The sequence below is a fragment of the Symphalangus syndactylus genome, chromosome 10 (assembly GCF_028878055.3).
Source record: "Symphalangus syndactylus isolate Jambi chromosome 10, NHGRI_mSymSyn1-v2.1_pri, whole genome shotgun sequence".
NCBI lineage: Eukaryota > Metazoa > Chordata > Mammalia > Primates > Hylobatidae > Symphalangus > Symphalangus syndactylus.
The window spans coordinates 95128981-95147067 of NC_072432.2; the positions used below are offsets into that span (position 1 = coordinate 95128981).

At 37.9% G+C, this 18087-nt stretch overlaps 1 protein-coding gene across 6 annotated transcripts in view; it reads left to right on the forward strand.

Moving 5' to 3' along the window:
* Positions 1-18087, forward strand: part of SLC9A9 (solute carrier family 9 member A9) — a 608568-nt gene that overhangs the window by 387539 nt on the left and 202942 nt on the right. For all 6 annotated transcript variants that reach the window (XM_063610659.1, XM_055295145.2, XM_063610660.1 and 3 more), the window contains one exon: positions 2421-2574. In XM_063610659.1, the coding sequence (XP_063466729.1) occupies positions 2421-2574 (154 nt within the window). The remainder of the gene's footprint in view (positions 1-2420; positions 2575-18087) is intronic.

Consider the following 18087-nt stretch of genomic DNA (forward strand, 5'->3'; position numbering starts at 1 on the left):
CTCCCAAGTAGTTGCGACTATAGGTGTGTGCCACTCCGCCTAGCTAGTTTTTGTATTTTTAGTAGAGATGGGGTTTCACCATGTTGGCCAGGCTGGTCTCAAACTCCTGACCTCATGATCCGCCCACCTCGGCCTCCCGAAGTGCTGGGATTACAGGTGCGAACCACCATGCCCAGCCCTTCATCTTTAATACCTCTTGCAAATATATTTAATATGGATTCATAAAAACAAAATTAGCATATTATTACAAAAGAAAAAGTAAAATAAGAAAAAACAGGTTTCAATATACTAGTTTACATTATAGATTTTGTGAAACTATGTAATCATTCTGGAGTAATTTTAAATGTCATTTAATTATTTAATTTTCAGTGGTCCATGAGCTTAGTTTTCTTTGTTGTCTGACACATTTGATTTTTAAAAAGTAATTGTTCCCAGAAAGTTTCTTTCGTATATACAGCCAATATTATTCTAAAATTTTGTGGAAATGCAAAATAACTAGAACAGCTAAAACAATTTTGAAAACAAAAAATAAGGTGGGCAGAATCACTCTACCCAATGTTAAGGCTTATTATATAGCTACAATAATTAAGACAGTGTGCTATTAGAAGAAGGACAGACACATAGATCAATGGAACAGAGTAGAGAACTGAGAAATAGACCCACACAAATATACCCAGCTGGTTTTTGATGGACTTCCAAAAGCAATTCAATGAAGAAGTTAAATATCCACAGGTGAAAAAATGAACCTCAACCTAAACCTCTTACCTTATACAGAAATTCAGTCAAAGTGATCATGGACTTAAATGTAAAACTGTAACACTTTCAGAAAAAAATAGGGAAAAACCTTTGGGATCTAGGGCTAGGCAAAGAGTTTTTAGACATGACTCCAAAAGCACAATTTATAAAAAGCAAAATCAACAAATTAGACCTCATCAAAAAAAAATTGAAAACTTTTCTCTGCAAAAGACTCTTTTAAGAGGATGAAAAGACAAGCTACAGAGTGGGATTGTCAATTTGCAAACCATACATCCAACAAAGGACTATTATGTAGAATTGTTAAGAACTCTCAAAACTCAACAATAAAAAATTCAACAATCCAATTTTTAAAAGTAAGAAAAAGACATGAAGGGCCATTTCACTCAGGAGGGTATGTAGATAACAAACAAATACATTTTAAAATGCTCAATACCATTTTGCTGTTAGGAAAATGCAAATTAAAACCACAACAAACTATCACCACATACTTATCAGAATGACTAAAATGAAAAACAGTGACAACACCAGATCTGCCAAGGAGGCAGAGAAATTGGATGACTTATATACTGCTGGTGGGAATGTAAAATGTTACAGCCACTCTGGAAAACAATTGAGTGATTTCTTAAAAACCTAAATATGCAAATACTGTACTGTCTAGTGATTGTACTCCTGGGCATGTATCTCAGGGAAATGAAAACTTATGTTCACACAATAATCTGTATGTAAATTTTAGCATCCTTTCTTGTAATAACCAAAAACTGAAAACAACTCAGATACCCTTCAACAGACGTGTGGTTAAATAAACTGTAGAACATCCAGACTGTGGAATATTACTCAGTAATAAAAAGGAACAACTATCAATAATTCAGCAACCTGAATGATTATCCAGCAAATTATGCTGGGTTAAAAAAAGGCAATTCCAAGAGACTATATACTGCATGTTTCCATTTATACAACTGTCTTGAAATGACAAAAATCATCCTAACAGAGAATAGATTACTGGTTGTTAGGAATTAAGGAGTATGTGGGACGGAAGTAGATGTGGTTATAAAAGGGCAATGTGAAGGATCCTTGTGGTGATGGAAATGTTTCCCTGTCTCTCTCTCTCTCTCTCTCTCTCTCTCTTTAGAGCCAGGGTCTTACTCTGTCACCCAGACTGATGGCATAATCCTCGCTCATTGCAGCCTTGAACTCCTGGGCTTCAGTGATCCTTTCGAGTAGGTGGGACTAAAGACACATGCCACCATGCCTGGCTAATTAAAAAAAAAAAAAATTGTAGAGACAGGGTCTTGCTTTGTTGCCCAGGCTGGTCTTGAACACCTGACTTCATGTGATTTTCCCACTTCAACTTCCCAAAGTGCTGAGATTACAAGTGTGAGCCACTGCACCCAGCCAGAAATGTTCTTTATCTTGACTGGATAATGTCAATATTCTGGTTGAGATATTGAGCTACAGTTTTGCATGATATCATTGAGGGGAAACTGAAGAAATAGTACACGGTGTCTTTCTGTTTTATTTTTTACAACTCTTTATGAATCTATAATTATCTCAAAATAAAAAGATTAATTTAAAAAAATTGTGTCAGCAAATTGTAAAGATGAATCCATTGAAATTAAAAAGACACCTGCAAGACGTTCATTTTCTCCTTTGGTTTTTCCTGCAAGGTTTGCGAGGAGCGATTGCTTTTGCCTTAGCTATTCGGAACACAGAATCTCAGCCCAAACAAATGATGTTTACCACCACGCTGCTCCTGGTGTTCTTCACTGTCTGGGTATTTGGAGGAGGAACAACCCCCATGCTGACTTGGCTTCAGATCAGGTGAGTGACACCGTCTAGCAAAGGAAATCATTACGAGGCATGGCTGCGCTGTTCAATTTCCGGTATTGCTGACTTAGTACAATGGCAGATCCTACCCTAACTTTCCCGGCAGTCAAGTTGACCTTCACTCATAAGGTGAAACAATATGACGTAGTACCAACCGCACTGACTTTTCCAGGAGGCTTCCAAATCCTAGGATGATGTCTGTTTATAGTCTGTCCCTAGAAATTTATTTATTCATCTATCAATTATTCCATTCAACAATCTGTATTCAGTACAATGCGGTATACTATGGAGTTTACAAAAATATGACACAGGTCTTGTCCTCAAGATACAATCCAGTAGGATTGATACAGAAAAATCTATAATACGAAGGATAAAGTGAATTTATTGTTAATTTCTCACAGCACTTACAACAGAAACAGGGACATAGGAAATGCTTAAACATACTTGCTTAGTGAGCCATATGCTTAGCCAGAGGGATGCTATAGACACAAGTTAGACACTTTCATACAGGAAAAGGGGATAAAGGCTTCAGTCAGTGGCCCTCCAGTAAGCAGTTCTGGAAGATGATTGCTATAAACCTGAAGTATGGGAGGAGCAGACAATCTGACAAAAACAGGTAGCTGGTGACAATTGTGAAAAGGGGTAAATCTATTTTAAAGTGTGGCTGTCTTTGTTTAATGTTCTTGTGACCTGGGTCCTCATTTTCATATACCAGAAGGTAACAACAGTGCGTTAGGCAAATCACATTTTATTTCTCAAATCTATACATTTTGATGATAATGCAGTCACTTCCTGATTCCTACCCATTATCTATAAGACAAATTTATACCTACTGCATTCAACAAGTAAAGATCCATCTGACTAGAAAATGACTTCCAAGAAGATGCTTACAGTCAAGAGTCTGTTATTACAGCGCCTAGTATAGTGCCTGGCACATAGTAGGATTGAATACATAATTCATGGAAAGTTAAATGAATACAACCACAAATGTAAACACTTCCATTAACCATTTACTGCAGGTCTCACAAGTTTAGTCTAAGAAAGCTTATGCTCAAACCAGGCCAACTGGCTATGCATTAAACCAAATTCAAGGAAAAAAAGGACTTCCTGAAGTACTGTGAATATTGCTAAACACATAAAAAGGCTTTGACTAAAGGTGAATAGGGAGTGTTTTGAAATGCTTCTTGAAGTACTTCCTAAGCACACAAATGTGACTTGCAACTTCTTTCACAGTGGTGGTTACCTGTAGGCTCCCATGGATGAGTACACAGATTGCATTAAACTCTATAGCACTGAGTCTCCTGTGAACTGTTAGTAAGACAGTGGTGTGTTTAGGTTTCTGGAAAACAAAATTCAATAGGTAGATCCTTGCATGGAAAAATTAGGGCTTGGAAACCAAGTTAGAGGATGCTGGTCCCCACAAAATACAAGTACTGAATACACTATTAGGTGAGTTAAAATATTCAGAACATAAAGTAGTGATGTCAGGATTTCCTTAAAGCAATAAAATATAATTTGTTTTCTACGATTTTTTTACCCCAAAATAAGTTGTCCCCAAATCAGTAACATGTTTTATCCTAAAGTATTTACCTAACTCTCTTAAAGTATTTTCCAAAAGCATCCACTGACTTCAAATAGGTGTCATAACTTATGCAGCCCCTTAATATCTGGTTCAGCAGGGAGAGGGGAGTATTATAGTGGGGCTTTAAACAGGTTAGGACAGTTATCCAGGTTATAGGACAAGGCCTAGTTAGAAAGGGAAGATACTGATGTGAACCATGGTGTCCAGGGGTTAAGTGCCTGGTAGTCAGCCTGGCCAGTGTTATGGCAGTCTTCCAGGGGGCACAGCATGGGGCAGCCAGGTCATGGCGATGCCCCAGCAGGAACTGGCTCCAAATGGCCCAACCAATTCAGTGCCAGACTTGGCCGCCAGCCAGGAGGGAGATGGGTAAAGGCAGGACTGTGATGTGTTTAGGGAATTGAGCTGACAGGGTTCCAGTCTAGTGAGCAAGGTGATGATCTCAGCTGGGAACTGGAGTATAAATCTGACATCGGGGCAGAAACCCAGAGAGACCAGAGACCCATTCATGAGAAAACTAAAGGGGAAAAACTGAAGTTCATAGATTTGTGGGCACGCAGGAAGTAAACCCAGACAGATAGATACAGGGCAGAAAAAGTTAAGACCAACGGCTCTCAAACTTGAATGAACATCAGAACCACCTAGAGGGCTCATTAAAACCCAGATTGCTAAGCCCCAGCCCAAGTTTCTCATCCAGTAAGTCTTGGTCAAGGCCTGAGAATTTGTATTTCTACCACATCCAGGAAATGCCTCTGTTGCTGGTCCCAGGGCCACGTTCTGAGAACCGCTGGTTTAGACTTCCTACCCCTAGTGCAGATGGGGCTAATATTGATACTGTCAGATGTGGCTGGGGTTGCCAAGGGCCAGGCACACCTGAGCCTGCAACGTAGATTCCTTAGAACCTATACTAAAGGGAGGAGGGGCTCACTTAAAGAGGAAGAGTCACTGTGCACCGATCAGTGGGCGGGAAATAGGATGTAATAGAATAAACGTTAAAGAGTAAAACTATGTCACTGTGTGTATACAGATACACACTAACTTGCAGTGATACCATCATATGCTCCACTTTCCTACCATGGTTTATATTGTTGTCAAAGAAATTCTCAATTCCATTATGGCTTTAAACTCATAGTCACCCATCATTTAGACTCTATTTAGCAAGGCTTTGCTTGTTTACAGAGCTACGTCTCGTTAACCAAATTTCCTGTCAGACTCTTCTCCAAAAACACCACAAAGTAAGTAAATTGGAGCTTTAATAAAATGGCATAAATGGAGAAACCCAAGAAACATGAAGACAAATGTGATATTGAATGAACCCAAACACCCTCAGTTGGAATGTGATTTATCTACTTTACGTGGCCTTCCCTTCTTGAGTCTACATTTTTTTCTCTGAAATTATTTGATATGTACTTGAATTAGTTTTTTTAAATCCCCATAAAATTTGCCATCCAGCCGCAAACTACCACAGTAGGATGCAAAGAAAATGTTTTATATAAGGCAAAAATTTATAGTATTAATATGAATTGCACTTTGACGGAACCGACTTTAAAACAGTAATGGTCCAATGTTTAGAGAAACAAATAATGATCTTTATATGTGAAACAAATTTTCCATTGATTGAGTCTTGTCCTAAGCACCATTCAAATTTCTTGTCCCGGAGCTGTTGTATTTTTCTTTTTAAAAATAATCGGCTTGCTGCCCGGCGTAGAGAATTAGGCCGTATGCTGGAGGCTGGAGCTGCGGGAGCGCAGCTCGCCTCGCCGGGGTTGTTGGCAGCAACGGAGACAGCGCGGCTGGAGAGGTATATGAAAACATGCTGAATATCACAAATCATCAGGGAAATGCAAGTTAGAACCACAAGTGAACCACCACACAGATGAACTCTTAACAGAATTATCAGCACCCCAAAGCCTTATTGTATCTTCTCCCAGTCACAATCCTTTCCTCCCATCTTGCCAAACTGTGTTAGTTTTATATCTTTTTTAAACCTTTTTATAAGTGAGATTGTCCTGTGTATACTATTTTGTTCAGTATTATGTTAGTGAAATATATTGGTGGTATTGTTTGTAGTAGTGTTTCATTTACTTCAATTCCTACATAGAATTCCGACTGTGTGTAAATACAAGTAGGGGATGGTTAATATTTTTAAATTCTTGAAATTTTTATTGGGGTAATTGTAGATACACATGCGGTAGGTAGTACAAAACAATACGAGATCACATGTATTCTTCACCTGGTTCCCCCCAGTGGTAACATTTTGCAAAACTGTAACAACCAGGACATTGACATTGATACAGTCTACCAGCCTTGTTAAAACTTTCCCTGTTTGAGCTGAATTTGTGGTCTCACGAAAATCCGCTGCTCTGCAGCCACCGCTGCTGACACCCAGCCAAACAGGGTCTGGAGTGGACCTCTAGTAAACTCCAACAGACCTGCAGCTGAGGGTCCTGTCTGGTAGAAGGAAAACTAACAAACAGAAAGGACATCCACACCAAAAACCCATCTGTACATCACCATCATCAAAGACAAAAAGTAGATAAAACCACAAAGATGGGGAAAAAACAGAGCACAAAAACTGGAAACTCTAAAAAACAGAGCACCTCTCCTCCTCCAAAGGAACGCAGTTCCTCACCAGCAATGGAACAAAGCTGGATGGAGGATGACTTTGATGAGTTGAGAGAAGAAGGCTTCAGACGATCAAACTACTCTGAGCTACGAGAGGAAATTCAAAACAATAGCAAAGAAGTTAAAAACTTTGAAAAAAAAATTAGAAGAATGGATAACTAGAATAATCAATGGAGAGAAGGGCTTAAAGGAGCTGATGGAGCTGAAAGCCAAGTTTCGAGAACTACGCAAAGATTGCAGAAGCCTCAGTAGCAGATGCGATCAACTGGAAGAAAGGGTATCGCTGATGGAAGATGAAATGAATGAAATGAAGAGAGAAGGGAAGTTTAGAGAAAAAAGAATAAAAAGAAATGAACAAAGCCTCCAAGAAATTTGGGACTATGTGAAAAGACCAAACCTACGTCTGATTGGTGTACCTGAAAATGATGGGGAGAATGGAACCAAGTTGGAAAAAACTCTGCAAGATATTATCCAGGAGAACTTCCCCAATCTAGCAAGGCAGGCCAGCATTCAGATTCAGGAAATACAGAGAACGCCACAAAGATACTCCTCGAGAAGGGCAACTCCAAGACACATAATTGTCAGATTCACCAAAGTTGAAATGAAGGAAAAAATGTTAAGGGCAGCCAGAGAGAAAGGTCGGGTTACCCACAAAGGGAAGCCCATCAGACTAACAGCTGATCTCTCAGCAGAAATTCTACAAGCCAGAAGAGAGTGGGGGCCGATATTCAACATTCTTAAAGAAAAGAATTTTCAACCCAGAATCTCCTATCCCGCCAAACTAAGCTTCATAAGTGAAGGAGAAATAAAATACTTTACAGACAAGCAAACGCTGAGTGATTTTGTCACCACCAGGCCTGCCCTAAAAGAGCTCCTGAAGGAAGCACTAAACATGGAAAGGAACAACCGATACCAGCCACTGCAAAAACATGCCAAATTGTAAAGACCATCGAGGCTAGGAAGAAACTATAGCAACTAACGAGCAAAATAACCAACTAACATCATAATGACAGGATCAGATTCACACATAACAATATTCATGTTAAATGTAAATGGGCTAAATGCTCCAATCAAAAGACACAGACTGGCAAACTGGATAAGGAGTCAGGACCCATCAGTGTGCTGTATTCAGGAAACCCATCTCACGTGCAGAGACACACATAGACTCAAAATAAAGGGATGGAGGAAGATCTATCAAGCAACTGGAAATCAAAAAAAGGCAGGGGTTGCAATCCTAGTCTCTGATAAAATAGACTTTAAACCAACAAAGATCAAAAGAGACAAAGAAGGCCATTACATAATGGTAAAGGGATCAATTCAACAAGAAGAGCTAACTATCCTAAATATATATGCACCCAACACAGGAGCACCCAGATTCATAAAGCAAGTCCTCAGTGACCTACAAAGGGACTTAAACTCCCACACAATAATAATGGGAGATTTTAACACCCCACTGTCAGCATTAGACAGATCAACGAGACAGAAAGTTAACAAGGATATCCAGGAATTGAACTCAGCTCTACATAAAGTGGACCTAATAGACATCTACAGAACTCTCCACCCCAAATCAACAGAATATACATTTTTTTCAGCACCACACCACACCTATTCCAAAATTGACCACAAAGTTGGAAGTAAAGCTCTCCTCAGCAAATGTAAAAGAACAGAAATTATAACAAACTGTCTCTCAGACCACAGTGCAATCAAACTAGAACTCAGGATTAAGAAACTCAGTCAAAACCGCTCAACTACATGGAAACTGAACAACCTGCTCCTGAATGACTATTGGGTACATAATGAAATGAAGGCAGAAATAAAGATGTTCTTTGAAACCAACGAGAACAAAGACACAACATACCAGAATCTCTGGGACACGTTCAAAGCAGTGTGTAGAGGGAAATTTATAGCACTAAATGCCCACAAGAGAAAGCAGGAAAGATCCAAAATTGACACCCTAACATCACAATTAAAAGAACTAGAAAAGCAAGAGCAAACACATTCAAAAGCTAGCAGAAGGCTAGAAATAACTAAAATCAGAGCAGAACTGAAGGAAATAGAGACACAAAAAACCCTTCAAAAAATTAATGAATCCAGGAGCTGGTTTTTTGAAAAGATCAACAAAATTGATGGACCACTAGCAAGACTAATAAAGAAGAAAAGAGAGAAGAATCAAATAGATGCAATAAAAAACGAAAAAGGGGATATCACCACCGATCCCACAGAAATACAATCTACCATCAGAGAATATTACAAACACCTCTATGCAAATAAACTAGAAAATCTAGAAGAAATGGATAAATTCCTCGACAAATACACCCTCCCGAGGCTAAACCAGGAAGAAGTTGAATCTCTGAATAGACCGATAACAGGTTCTGAAATTGTGGCAATAATCAATAGCTTACCAACCAAAAAGAGTCCAGGACCTGATGGATTCACAGCCGAATTCTACCAGAGGTACAAGAAGGAACTGGTACCATTCCTTCTGAAACTATTCCAATCGATAGAAAAAGAGGGAATCCTCCCTAACACATTTTACGAAGCCAGCATCGTCCTGATACCAAAACCTGGCAGAGACTTAACCGAAAAAGAGAATTTCAGACCAATATCCTTGATGAACATTGATGCAAAAATCCTCAATAAAATGCTGGCAAACCGAATCCAGCAGCACATCAAAAAGCTTATCCACCATGATCAAGTGGGCTTCATCCCTGGGATGCAAGGCTGGTTCAACATACGCAAATCAATAAATGTAATCCAGCATATAAACAGAACCAAAGACAAAAACCACATGATTATCTCAATAGATGCAGAAAAGGCCTTTGACAAAATTCAACAACCCTTCATGCTAAAAACTCTCAATAAATTAGGTATTGATGGGACGTATGTCAAAATAATAAGAGCTATCTATGACAAACCCACAGCCAATATCATACTGAACAGGCAAAAACTGGAAGCATTCCCTCTGAAAACTGGCACAAGACAGGGATGCCCTCTCTCACCGCTCCTATTCAACATAGTGCTGGAAGTTCTGGCCAGAGCAATCAGGCAGGACAAGGAAATAAAGGGTATTCAATTAGGAAAAGAGGAAGTCAAATTGTCCCTGTTTGCAGATGACATGATTGTATATCTAGAAAACCCCATTGTCTCAGCCCAAAATCTCCTTAAGCTGATTAGCAACTTCAGCAAAGTCTCAGGATACAAAATTAATGTACAAAAATCACAAGCATTCTTGTACACCAATAACAGACAAACAGAGAGCCAAATCATGAGTGAATTCCCATTCACAATTGCTTCAAAGAGAATAAAATACCTAGGAATCCAACTTACGAGGGATGTGAAGGACCTCTTCAAGGAGAACTACAAACCACTGCTCAATGAAATAAAAGAGGATACAAACAAATGGAAGAACATTCCATGCTCATGGGTTGGAAGAATCAATATCGTGAAAATGGCCATACTGCCCAAGGTAATTTATAGATTCAATGCCATCCCCATCAAGCTACCAATGACTTTCTTCACAGAATTGGAAAAAACTACTTTAAAGTTCATATGGAACCAAAAAAGAGCCCGCATTGCCAAGTCGATCCTAAGCCAAAAGAACAAAGCTGGAGGCATCACGCTACCTGACTTTAAACTATACTACAAGGCTACAGTAACCAAAACAGCATGGTACTGGTACCACAACAGAGATATAGATCAATGGAACAGAACAGAGCCCTCAGAAATGATGCCGCATAGCTACATCTATCTGATCTTTGACAAACCTGACAAAAACAAGAAATGGGGAAAGGATTCCCTATTTAATAAATGGTGCTGGGAAAACTGGCTAGCCATATGTAGAAAGCTGCAACTGGATCCCTTCCTTACACCTTATACAAAAATTAATTCAAGATGGATTAAAGACTTATATGTTAGACCTAAAACCATTAAAATCCTACAAGAAAACCTAGGCAATACCATTCAGGACATAGGCGTGGGCAAGGACTTCATGTCTAAAACACCAAAAGCAATGGCAACAAAAGCCAAAATCGACAAATGGGATCTCATTAAACTAAAGAGCTTCTGCACAGCAAAAGAAACTATCATCAGAGTGAACAGGCAACCTACAGAATGGGAGAAAATTTTTGCAACCTACTCATCTGACAAAGGGCTAATATCCAGAATCTATAAAGAACTCAAACAAATTTACAAGAAAAAAACAAACAACCCCATCAAAAAGTGGGCAGAGGACATGAACAGACACTTCTCAAAAGAAGACATTTATGCAGCCAAAAAACACATGAAGAAATGCTCATCATCACTGGCCATCAGAGAAATGCAAATCAAAACCACAGTGAGATACCATCTCACACCAGTTAGAATGGCCATCATTAAAAAATCAGGAAACAACCGGTGCTGGAGAGGATGTGGAGAAATAGGAACACTTTTACACTGTTGATGGGACTGTAAACTAGTTCAACCATTGTGGAAGTCAGTGTGGCGATTCCTCAGGGATCTCGAACTAGAAATACCATTTGACCCAGCCATCCCATTACTGGGTATATACCCAAAGGACTATAAATCATGCTGCTATAAAGACACATGCACACGTATGTTTATTGCGGCACTATTCACAATAGCAAAGAGTTGGAACCAACCCGAATGTCCAACAACGATAGACTGGATTAAGAAAATGTGGCACATATACACCATGGAATACTATGCAGCCATAAAAAATGATGAGTTCGTGTCCTTTGTAGGGACATGGATGAAACTGGAAAACGTCATTCTCAGCAAACTATCGCAAGGACAAAAAACCAAACACCGCATGTTCTCACTCATAGGTGGGAATTGAACAATGAGAACTCATGGACACAGGAAGGGGAACATCACACTCCGGGGACTGTTGTGGGGTGGGGGGAGGGGGGAGGGACAGCATTAGGAGATACACCTAATGCTAAATGACAAGTTAATGGGTGCAGGAAATCAACATGGCACATGGATACATATGTAACAAACCTGCACATTGTGCACATGTACCCTAAAACCCTAAAGTATAATAAAAAATAAAAAATAAAAAAATAATAATAAAAAAATAAAAAAAATCATAAAATGTTTGTAATACAGCATTGAAAATAAATCAGGCCTTTGCTTTTTAAAATTCCGGAGAAAAGGAAAAGACTCCTCCAGTGTTATTTTGGAGGTTTTCATGTAAAATAAAGTAGAATGATTTCTTGATTAAAATCCGGATCTCCTCCCTTCCGTGGAATACATGAATACTGGCGGTGAGGAAAACCCAACAGGAGTCTCCAAGGACTAGCTCTGCTGTTAGCCAGGAAACAAAAAAGACCAAAGGTGTTAGGCTTCGCCCTACAAAAGCCAGTAAACAAGATTATCGACCAAATGGTTACACATGCTTACAAATAAACACAAAAGACCACAGGGCAGAGCTCTCTGGCAGTGGCACCAGATAATAAGCTTCGAGATGGTAACCCCATTCTTGGATTAGGGTAGAGCACCACGTGAAGCCAAGAAACTTGCAGCAAATAGCTCCTGAGAATGGAGCCCACACCACAGCGCAAACCTTTCCTGGGCTCCCCAGATGAGAATGTAGGACCCATCTCTTCGCAATATCTGAATCATAGTGTGGAAGGCCTTGAATACCAGACTAACACAGAACGTGTCTCCCAGCTGACATTAGAAAAGTGCCCTCGACAAGATAACCTTTACAGCTTCCAAAGTTTGACCTCTAAACACTCTAACAATAATAACTGACTTGTATTGAGTGCTTACTCTGTGCCAGATATCAGATAATAAAATGCAAAGTATATAATCTCCTTGTGACTCAGCTTCTAATCTATAAAATGGGGATGATGATAGTAGCCGCTTCCCAGGGTGGTTGACAACTGCCACCGTGGCACACAGTTACACCACCGCCAGGCTGCAGAACCAGGCACCAATCTAGGGAGCCTAAGCCTAGGGCCTGCACACTCAACTAGTGCGTTCTTCTGGCACCCTGAATAAATGAGCTTATTCTCAATGCCTGCACTCTACCCTGATTAACAAATCCTTTGAAGAAAGAGATGTACTTTTTAAACCAAGACAGGCCTGTTAAAAACAAACACAGGAAATCTTCATCCATCACAAGTGATTGGGCTGACTGGCTCATACAACACAGAAATTCTTCAGTGCAGGTTTTCTTTTTTGACCTGGGACAGTTACGGGTAAATAAAATGAGATTAGTCCAAAGTAGCGAAGTGGGGAAGATTGTCTTCCTCAATTACAGGAATTTAGAATTACAGGACTTATAGGAATTTGTTACCCTCACGCTCATCTCCCAACCCTATTCAGGATCCCAAACTATCCTGCCGTCAGCCTCTTCCCCAAATCAATCAAAAAATTTGTTTGCATACATTGACTTACGTCTATTGCAGAGTAACTTTTAGATAGTGCAATGCTTCTACTATTAATTTTTTTTTTTTTTTTTTTGAGAGTGTCTTGCTCTGTCACCCAGGGTGGAGTGCGGTGGCTCAATCATAGCTCCCCATAGCCTTGATCTCCTGGGCTCAAGCGATCCTCCTGCCTCAACCTCTCAAGTAGCTGAGACTACAGGTGTGCACCACCATGCTCAGCTAATCTTTTTAAAATTATTTTTAGCAGAGATGAGGTCTCATTTCATTGCCCAAGCTGATCTCAAACTCCTGAGCTCAAGCAGTCCTCCCACCCCAGCCTTCCAAAGTGCTGGCATTACAGGCATGAGCCACCACACCAGCCCACAATCAATATTTTAGTTAAATATTTAAATTCAATTTTTGGTTTATGACCAAAAGCCATCCTCAAATGATTTATTTATCATTTATACCCATTGGCTACAAAGTTTTAAGATAACAGCGTCACAAATATGTATACAAAGATAAAAAGAGAACTGTGCTTAGTAATATTTTTAAGTCTTAAATGATAGCAGAGCTAAATATATCTGCTTACATACAGACTTCCTTTATTACTGAGGTGAGGAAATGTTAATTTAATACAATGGAGGAATATATATAATTAAGTTATCTTAATATTGATTGTGTTCTGTTTGGTTTCCTTTCTAGCATTCAAAGTTTCGTGTGGGTTTAACAGTTTGCTTCATTGTTATGTTAATGTAGTCTATCAATACACACATATACTCTGGAGTTAGACTGAGCAGGTCCTAACCGTGCCTCCCTCTCTTAAAGCTGTAGGATTCTGAGCAATAAATTTAATGTCTTTATGCCTCAAATTTCTTAATCTGTAAAATTGGAATAATGATATCTATCACTTTCGAACATTATAAGGATTAAGTATTCTGTGTGTACAGAATTTAGGGCACACAGTAAGTGCTCAACAAATATTGCTATAACAGTACCCAGAGGATACCTATGAGCCTTTTCTTACCCAAATACTATTTTATTGTCCCCTGACACACGTACACATGTAAACTATTATTAATTAATTATATTTATGAAAGCATGGTATACATGGGAAATAGAAATAGTCTCTGGAAGGTTTAGTCCATTTTCCATAGTAATTAGACTCACCAATTTTACAGGCAACTCCTATTTCTGCATTTAAAATGATAAATGCCTTAAAGAAAAATGGTCACTAAAAGGATTATATTATCCGATAGCTCAAAAAGATTCTTTCTAAAACATGCTTCTATCTCCTTCTTAACATAATAATCTTTGCTTGGGAACTTTTTAGATATTTAATTTGTAACATTTCATCAAGCTGTATTGATTGTATTATATTTTGTAGTGATTTTGTGCAAATTTATATACTTTGTATCAATTTATATCAATCCACAGACCTGAGAAATATGCTGTCTCATGAAACATGGAAAACCAGTTTACTCATTTGAATGTAGATTTATACTACATATTCCATACCTGGTACTGCCTTTTAAAATTATGTTCTATTTTCTTTATGTTCTTCTACAATACATTTCATAAATCTAAATATTTATTGCTTAAATTAATCTAGTTTGACCTGTTACATTAGAGATATTGGATAACTGTAGTAACTTGTTTTTAACCTAAAAATATTCTAGGTTTATAACAATTGTTATGAATTAGCAGTTCCTAAATTTGCTTTCAGTGCCATCTGGGTTCTTTAATACGCTTTCTTTCTGCGTGCCAAATTGTCTCAGGTCCAGAGATAACAGTCTTTATCTCCACAACTGCCAGCTATCCTCCACAAGCCATGTGCTTAGTCATCTTCTCGAAGGTGCTCTTGAGAATATCAGTATCAATAAGCTTCTCTCATTTACTAAGTTTACCAAACAACGGACATTCTGGTCTATTAAAGGAGATTTATTAGCCTGTTGTCATAAAGCATTATCCAATATGGTGTCCTTACTTTAAGTAATAGATGTATTTGTACTTTAGGTAACAGCCAATGTCTGAAAAAAAAAAAGTGATTTTCAATGCAGTAGATGGAACTTGTTATTCAAAGGCTGTGGAGAAGGGTACCAGTTCTGGTCAAAATGGAGTAAGCATACTTACTCCACCCACTTTCTCTCCTTCTGAATGTAGCTAAAAACACTGAACAAAATGCATGTAGCAGTTATATAAGGATTCTAAAAAGTAAATAGTAGCAGACATATTCAGGGAATTCAGAGTACTATTGAACTGGTGGTGAGTTTTCGTTTTGTTTCCTCTCTGGAATCTCTTGGCCTGGACTCAAAGACGGTTTAGAGATCAGAATTATAAAATAAGAAAGAGAGAGAGAGCTACAAGAGAAATTCTTTGTTTCTGGAACAAGATAAAGGAAAGGGGACATTTGTGGGTCAGAAGAGCGGACATATGCCTTGGATTTGTTGTGGTTTTCTTCATTCTCTTTTCTGCAATCCCAGCAATCATAAGGTGGCAGGTGACGATGGCAGCAACAGTTATAAAGGCACCTAAAATATCAACCAGAGGAACTTTGGTCCTAAGATCATGGGGGAGAATTCCCATTGTATTTTTTTTCTCTTAATCCTCTCACCAATTAGCCTTGGAAACAGGTGCAATATTACGGGAAAATCATAGAAAATATGCAGCAGGGTGGGAAAATTAAAACTCTGAGTTTTTAGCCAGAGGACCAGGAAAAGGGGCTTTGGGAAGCTAGAAAATGTAGAGAAGATTGTAGAGAGAAGAGAGTTTGAGAAAGCGACCCTATAAAGTTGTCTATAAATTTTCGAGCTCAAAATCAGGCTGTGTACGCATGTGTCTGAGCCTAAACAGCACACACCAAAGACACTGAGAAATGAACTATAAGTCAGAACATTACCCAGCTCCCCAACTGGACACTGGGTGTCACATATGCAGGAAAAATCTAAAGGCAACTGCAAAGACTTTCAAACTTAACTGACATTGGAACAACAGGCAACAGAAGGCAGATAAGAACTTGTATTCTGAACCAAATCTGGTTTGATTGCCTGGTAAAACAAAATCTCAACATTCTCCCCAGGAAAATCCTATGTCACTTAACATTCCAGATCCAGAGTTATCTAACATAGTATCCAAATTTCTAGAATTTTGTTTAGCATATGAATACCCAGAAAAATCTTAATGTCTCACAAGATCCAGGAAAAATCTTAATATTTCACAAGATGCTAACCCAGTATGGACACATATATTGGAAGTAATGAATCAAGACTTTAAAGCAGCTATTGTAACCATGCCCCAAGGAGTAAGAGCATACACAATGGAAACAAATAGAAAAATGAAAAAAAAAAACTGTAGAGAAATAGAAGATACATAAATAAATAAAAAATTTAGAATGGAAAATGCAACGACCAAAACATTCACTTAATTAGCTTAAAAACAAAATAAAGGATGACAGATGAAAGATTCCGTGAACTTGAAGATTATAAGAAATTATCTAATCTGAACAAAAGTAGGACATTTTTCACCAGCATATCTGCTCTTTAAAAAAAGAATGCCAAAGGAATGTATTCATATGGAAGGAAAATGATATTAGAGGGAATCTTGGAACAGCAGGAATGAAGGAGGAGCGATAGAAATAGTAAATATCTGTTTAATATATTTTCTTAAGGTTTTAAAAATATATATGATTATTGAAGGAAAAATTTTAACATTGTCTTATGGGGTTCTCAAAAAGGAAAGTGAGTAGAGGGACCTGTAAGTGGTAAGTTTTCTACATTCCACTTGAAGTGGTAAACTATTAATTCAAAATATATTATAAAAAATTATATACTCATACTGTAATTTCTAGATCAACCACTAAAACACATACACAATGAGATATAGTCAAAAGTTCAATAGGTAAATTAAAATGGAAAACAAATCAATTCAAATAACTTCAAAGAAGGCAGGAGAGGAAAATGGAGGGGGGGGAATAGAGAAAACAAACGGGAAACAGGTGATAAAATGGTAGATCTAAATACAAAATAACAATAATTACATTAAATCTAAATTGCCTAAAGACATCAGTTAAAAGAGATTGTCAAGGCAGATTAAAAACAAGACTCAGTTATATGCTGTCTATAAGAAACATACTTTGAATATAATGATGTAGATAGGTTAAGTGTAAAAGAATGAAAAAACATATACCATGCAAACACCAATCAAAATGAAGCTGGAGTGGCTATATTAAATCAAATAGTCTTGAGAGCAAGAAAATTTTCCAGGGATTAAAGAGGGAATTACATAATGATAAAAGAGTTTATTTTCCAAGAAGACAGAACTATATAAAATGTGTATGCACCTAAGAATATAGCTTTAAAATACATAAAGCAAAAACTGATGAATCTGAAAGGGAAGAGAGACAAATTAACACTTATAGTTGCAAACGTCAGTACTTGTCCCTGAGTAACTAATATAACAAGTAGATAGAAAATCTGCAAGGGTACAGAAGAACTATTCTAACAACCAACTGCATTTAATTGACATTTATAGAACACTCTACCCAGCAGCAGCATAATACACATTCTTTCCAAGTGCTTACAATTAAAGCAAAATAGGCAATAGCATAGGTCATAAAACCTTTTCTAATTTAAGAGAAATAATAACATACAGTGTTCTCTGATCGTAATGGAATTAAATGAGAAATAAATATAAAAATAACTGAAAAATCTCCAAATAATTGAAAATTAATGCAATTCTAACTAATCCATGAGTCAAAGATAAAATCTCAAGATTAATTAGAAAATATTTTGAAGTAAATGAAAATATAGAATACAGCTAAAGCAGCACTCAGAAAGAAATCTATAGCACTGAACACCTATATTAGAAGAGAAGAAACTTTTCAAATGAACGATCTAATCTTCCAGGATTAGAACATTGAGAGAGCGAACTAAA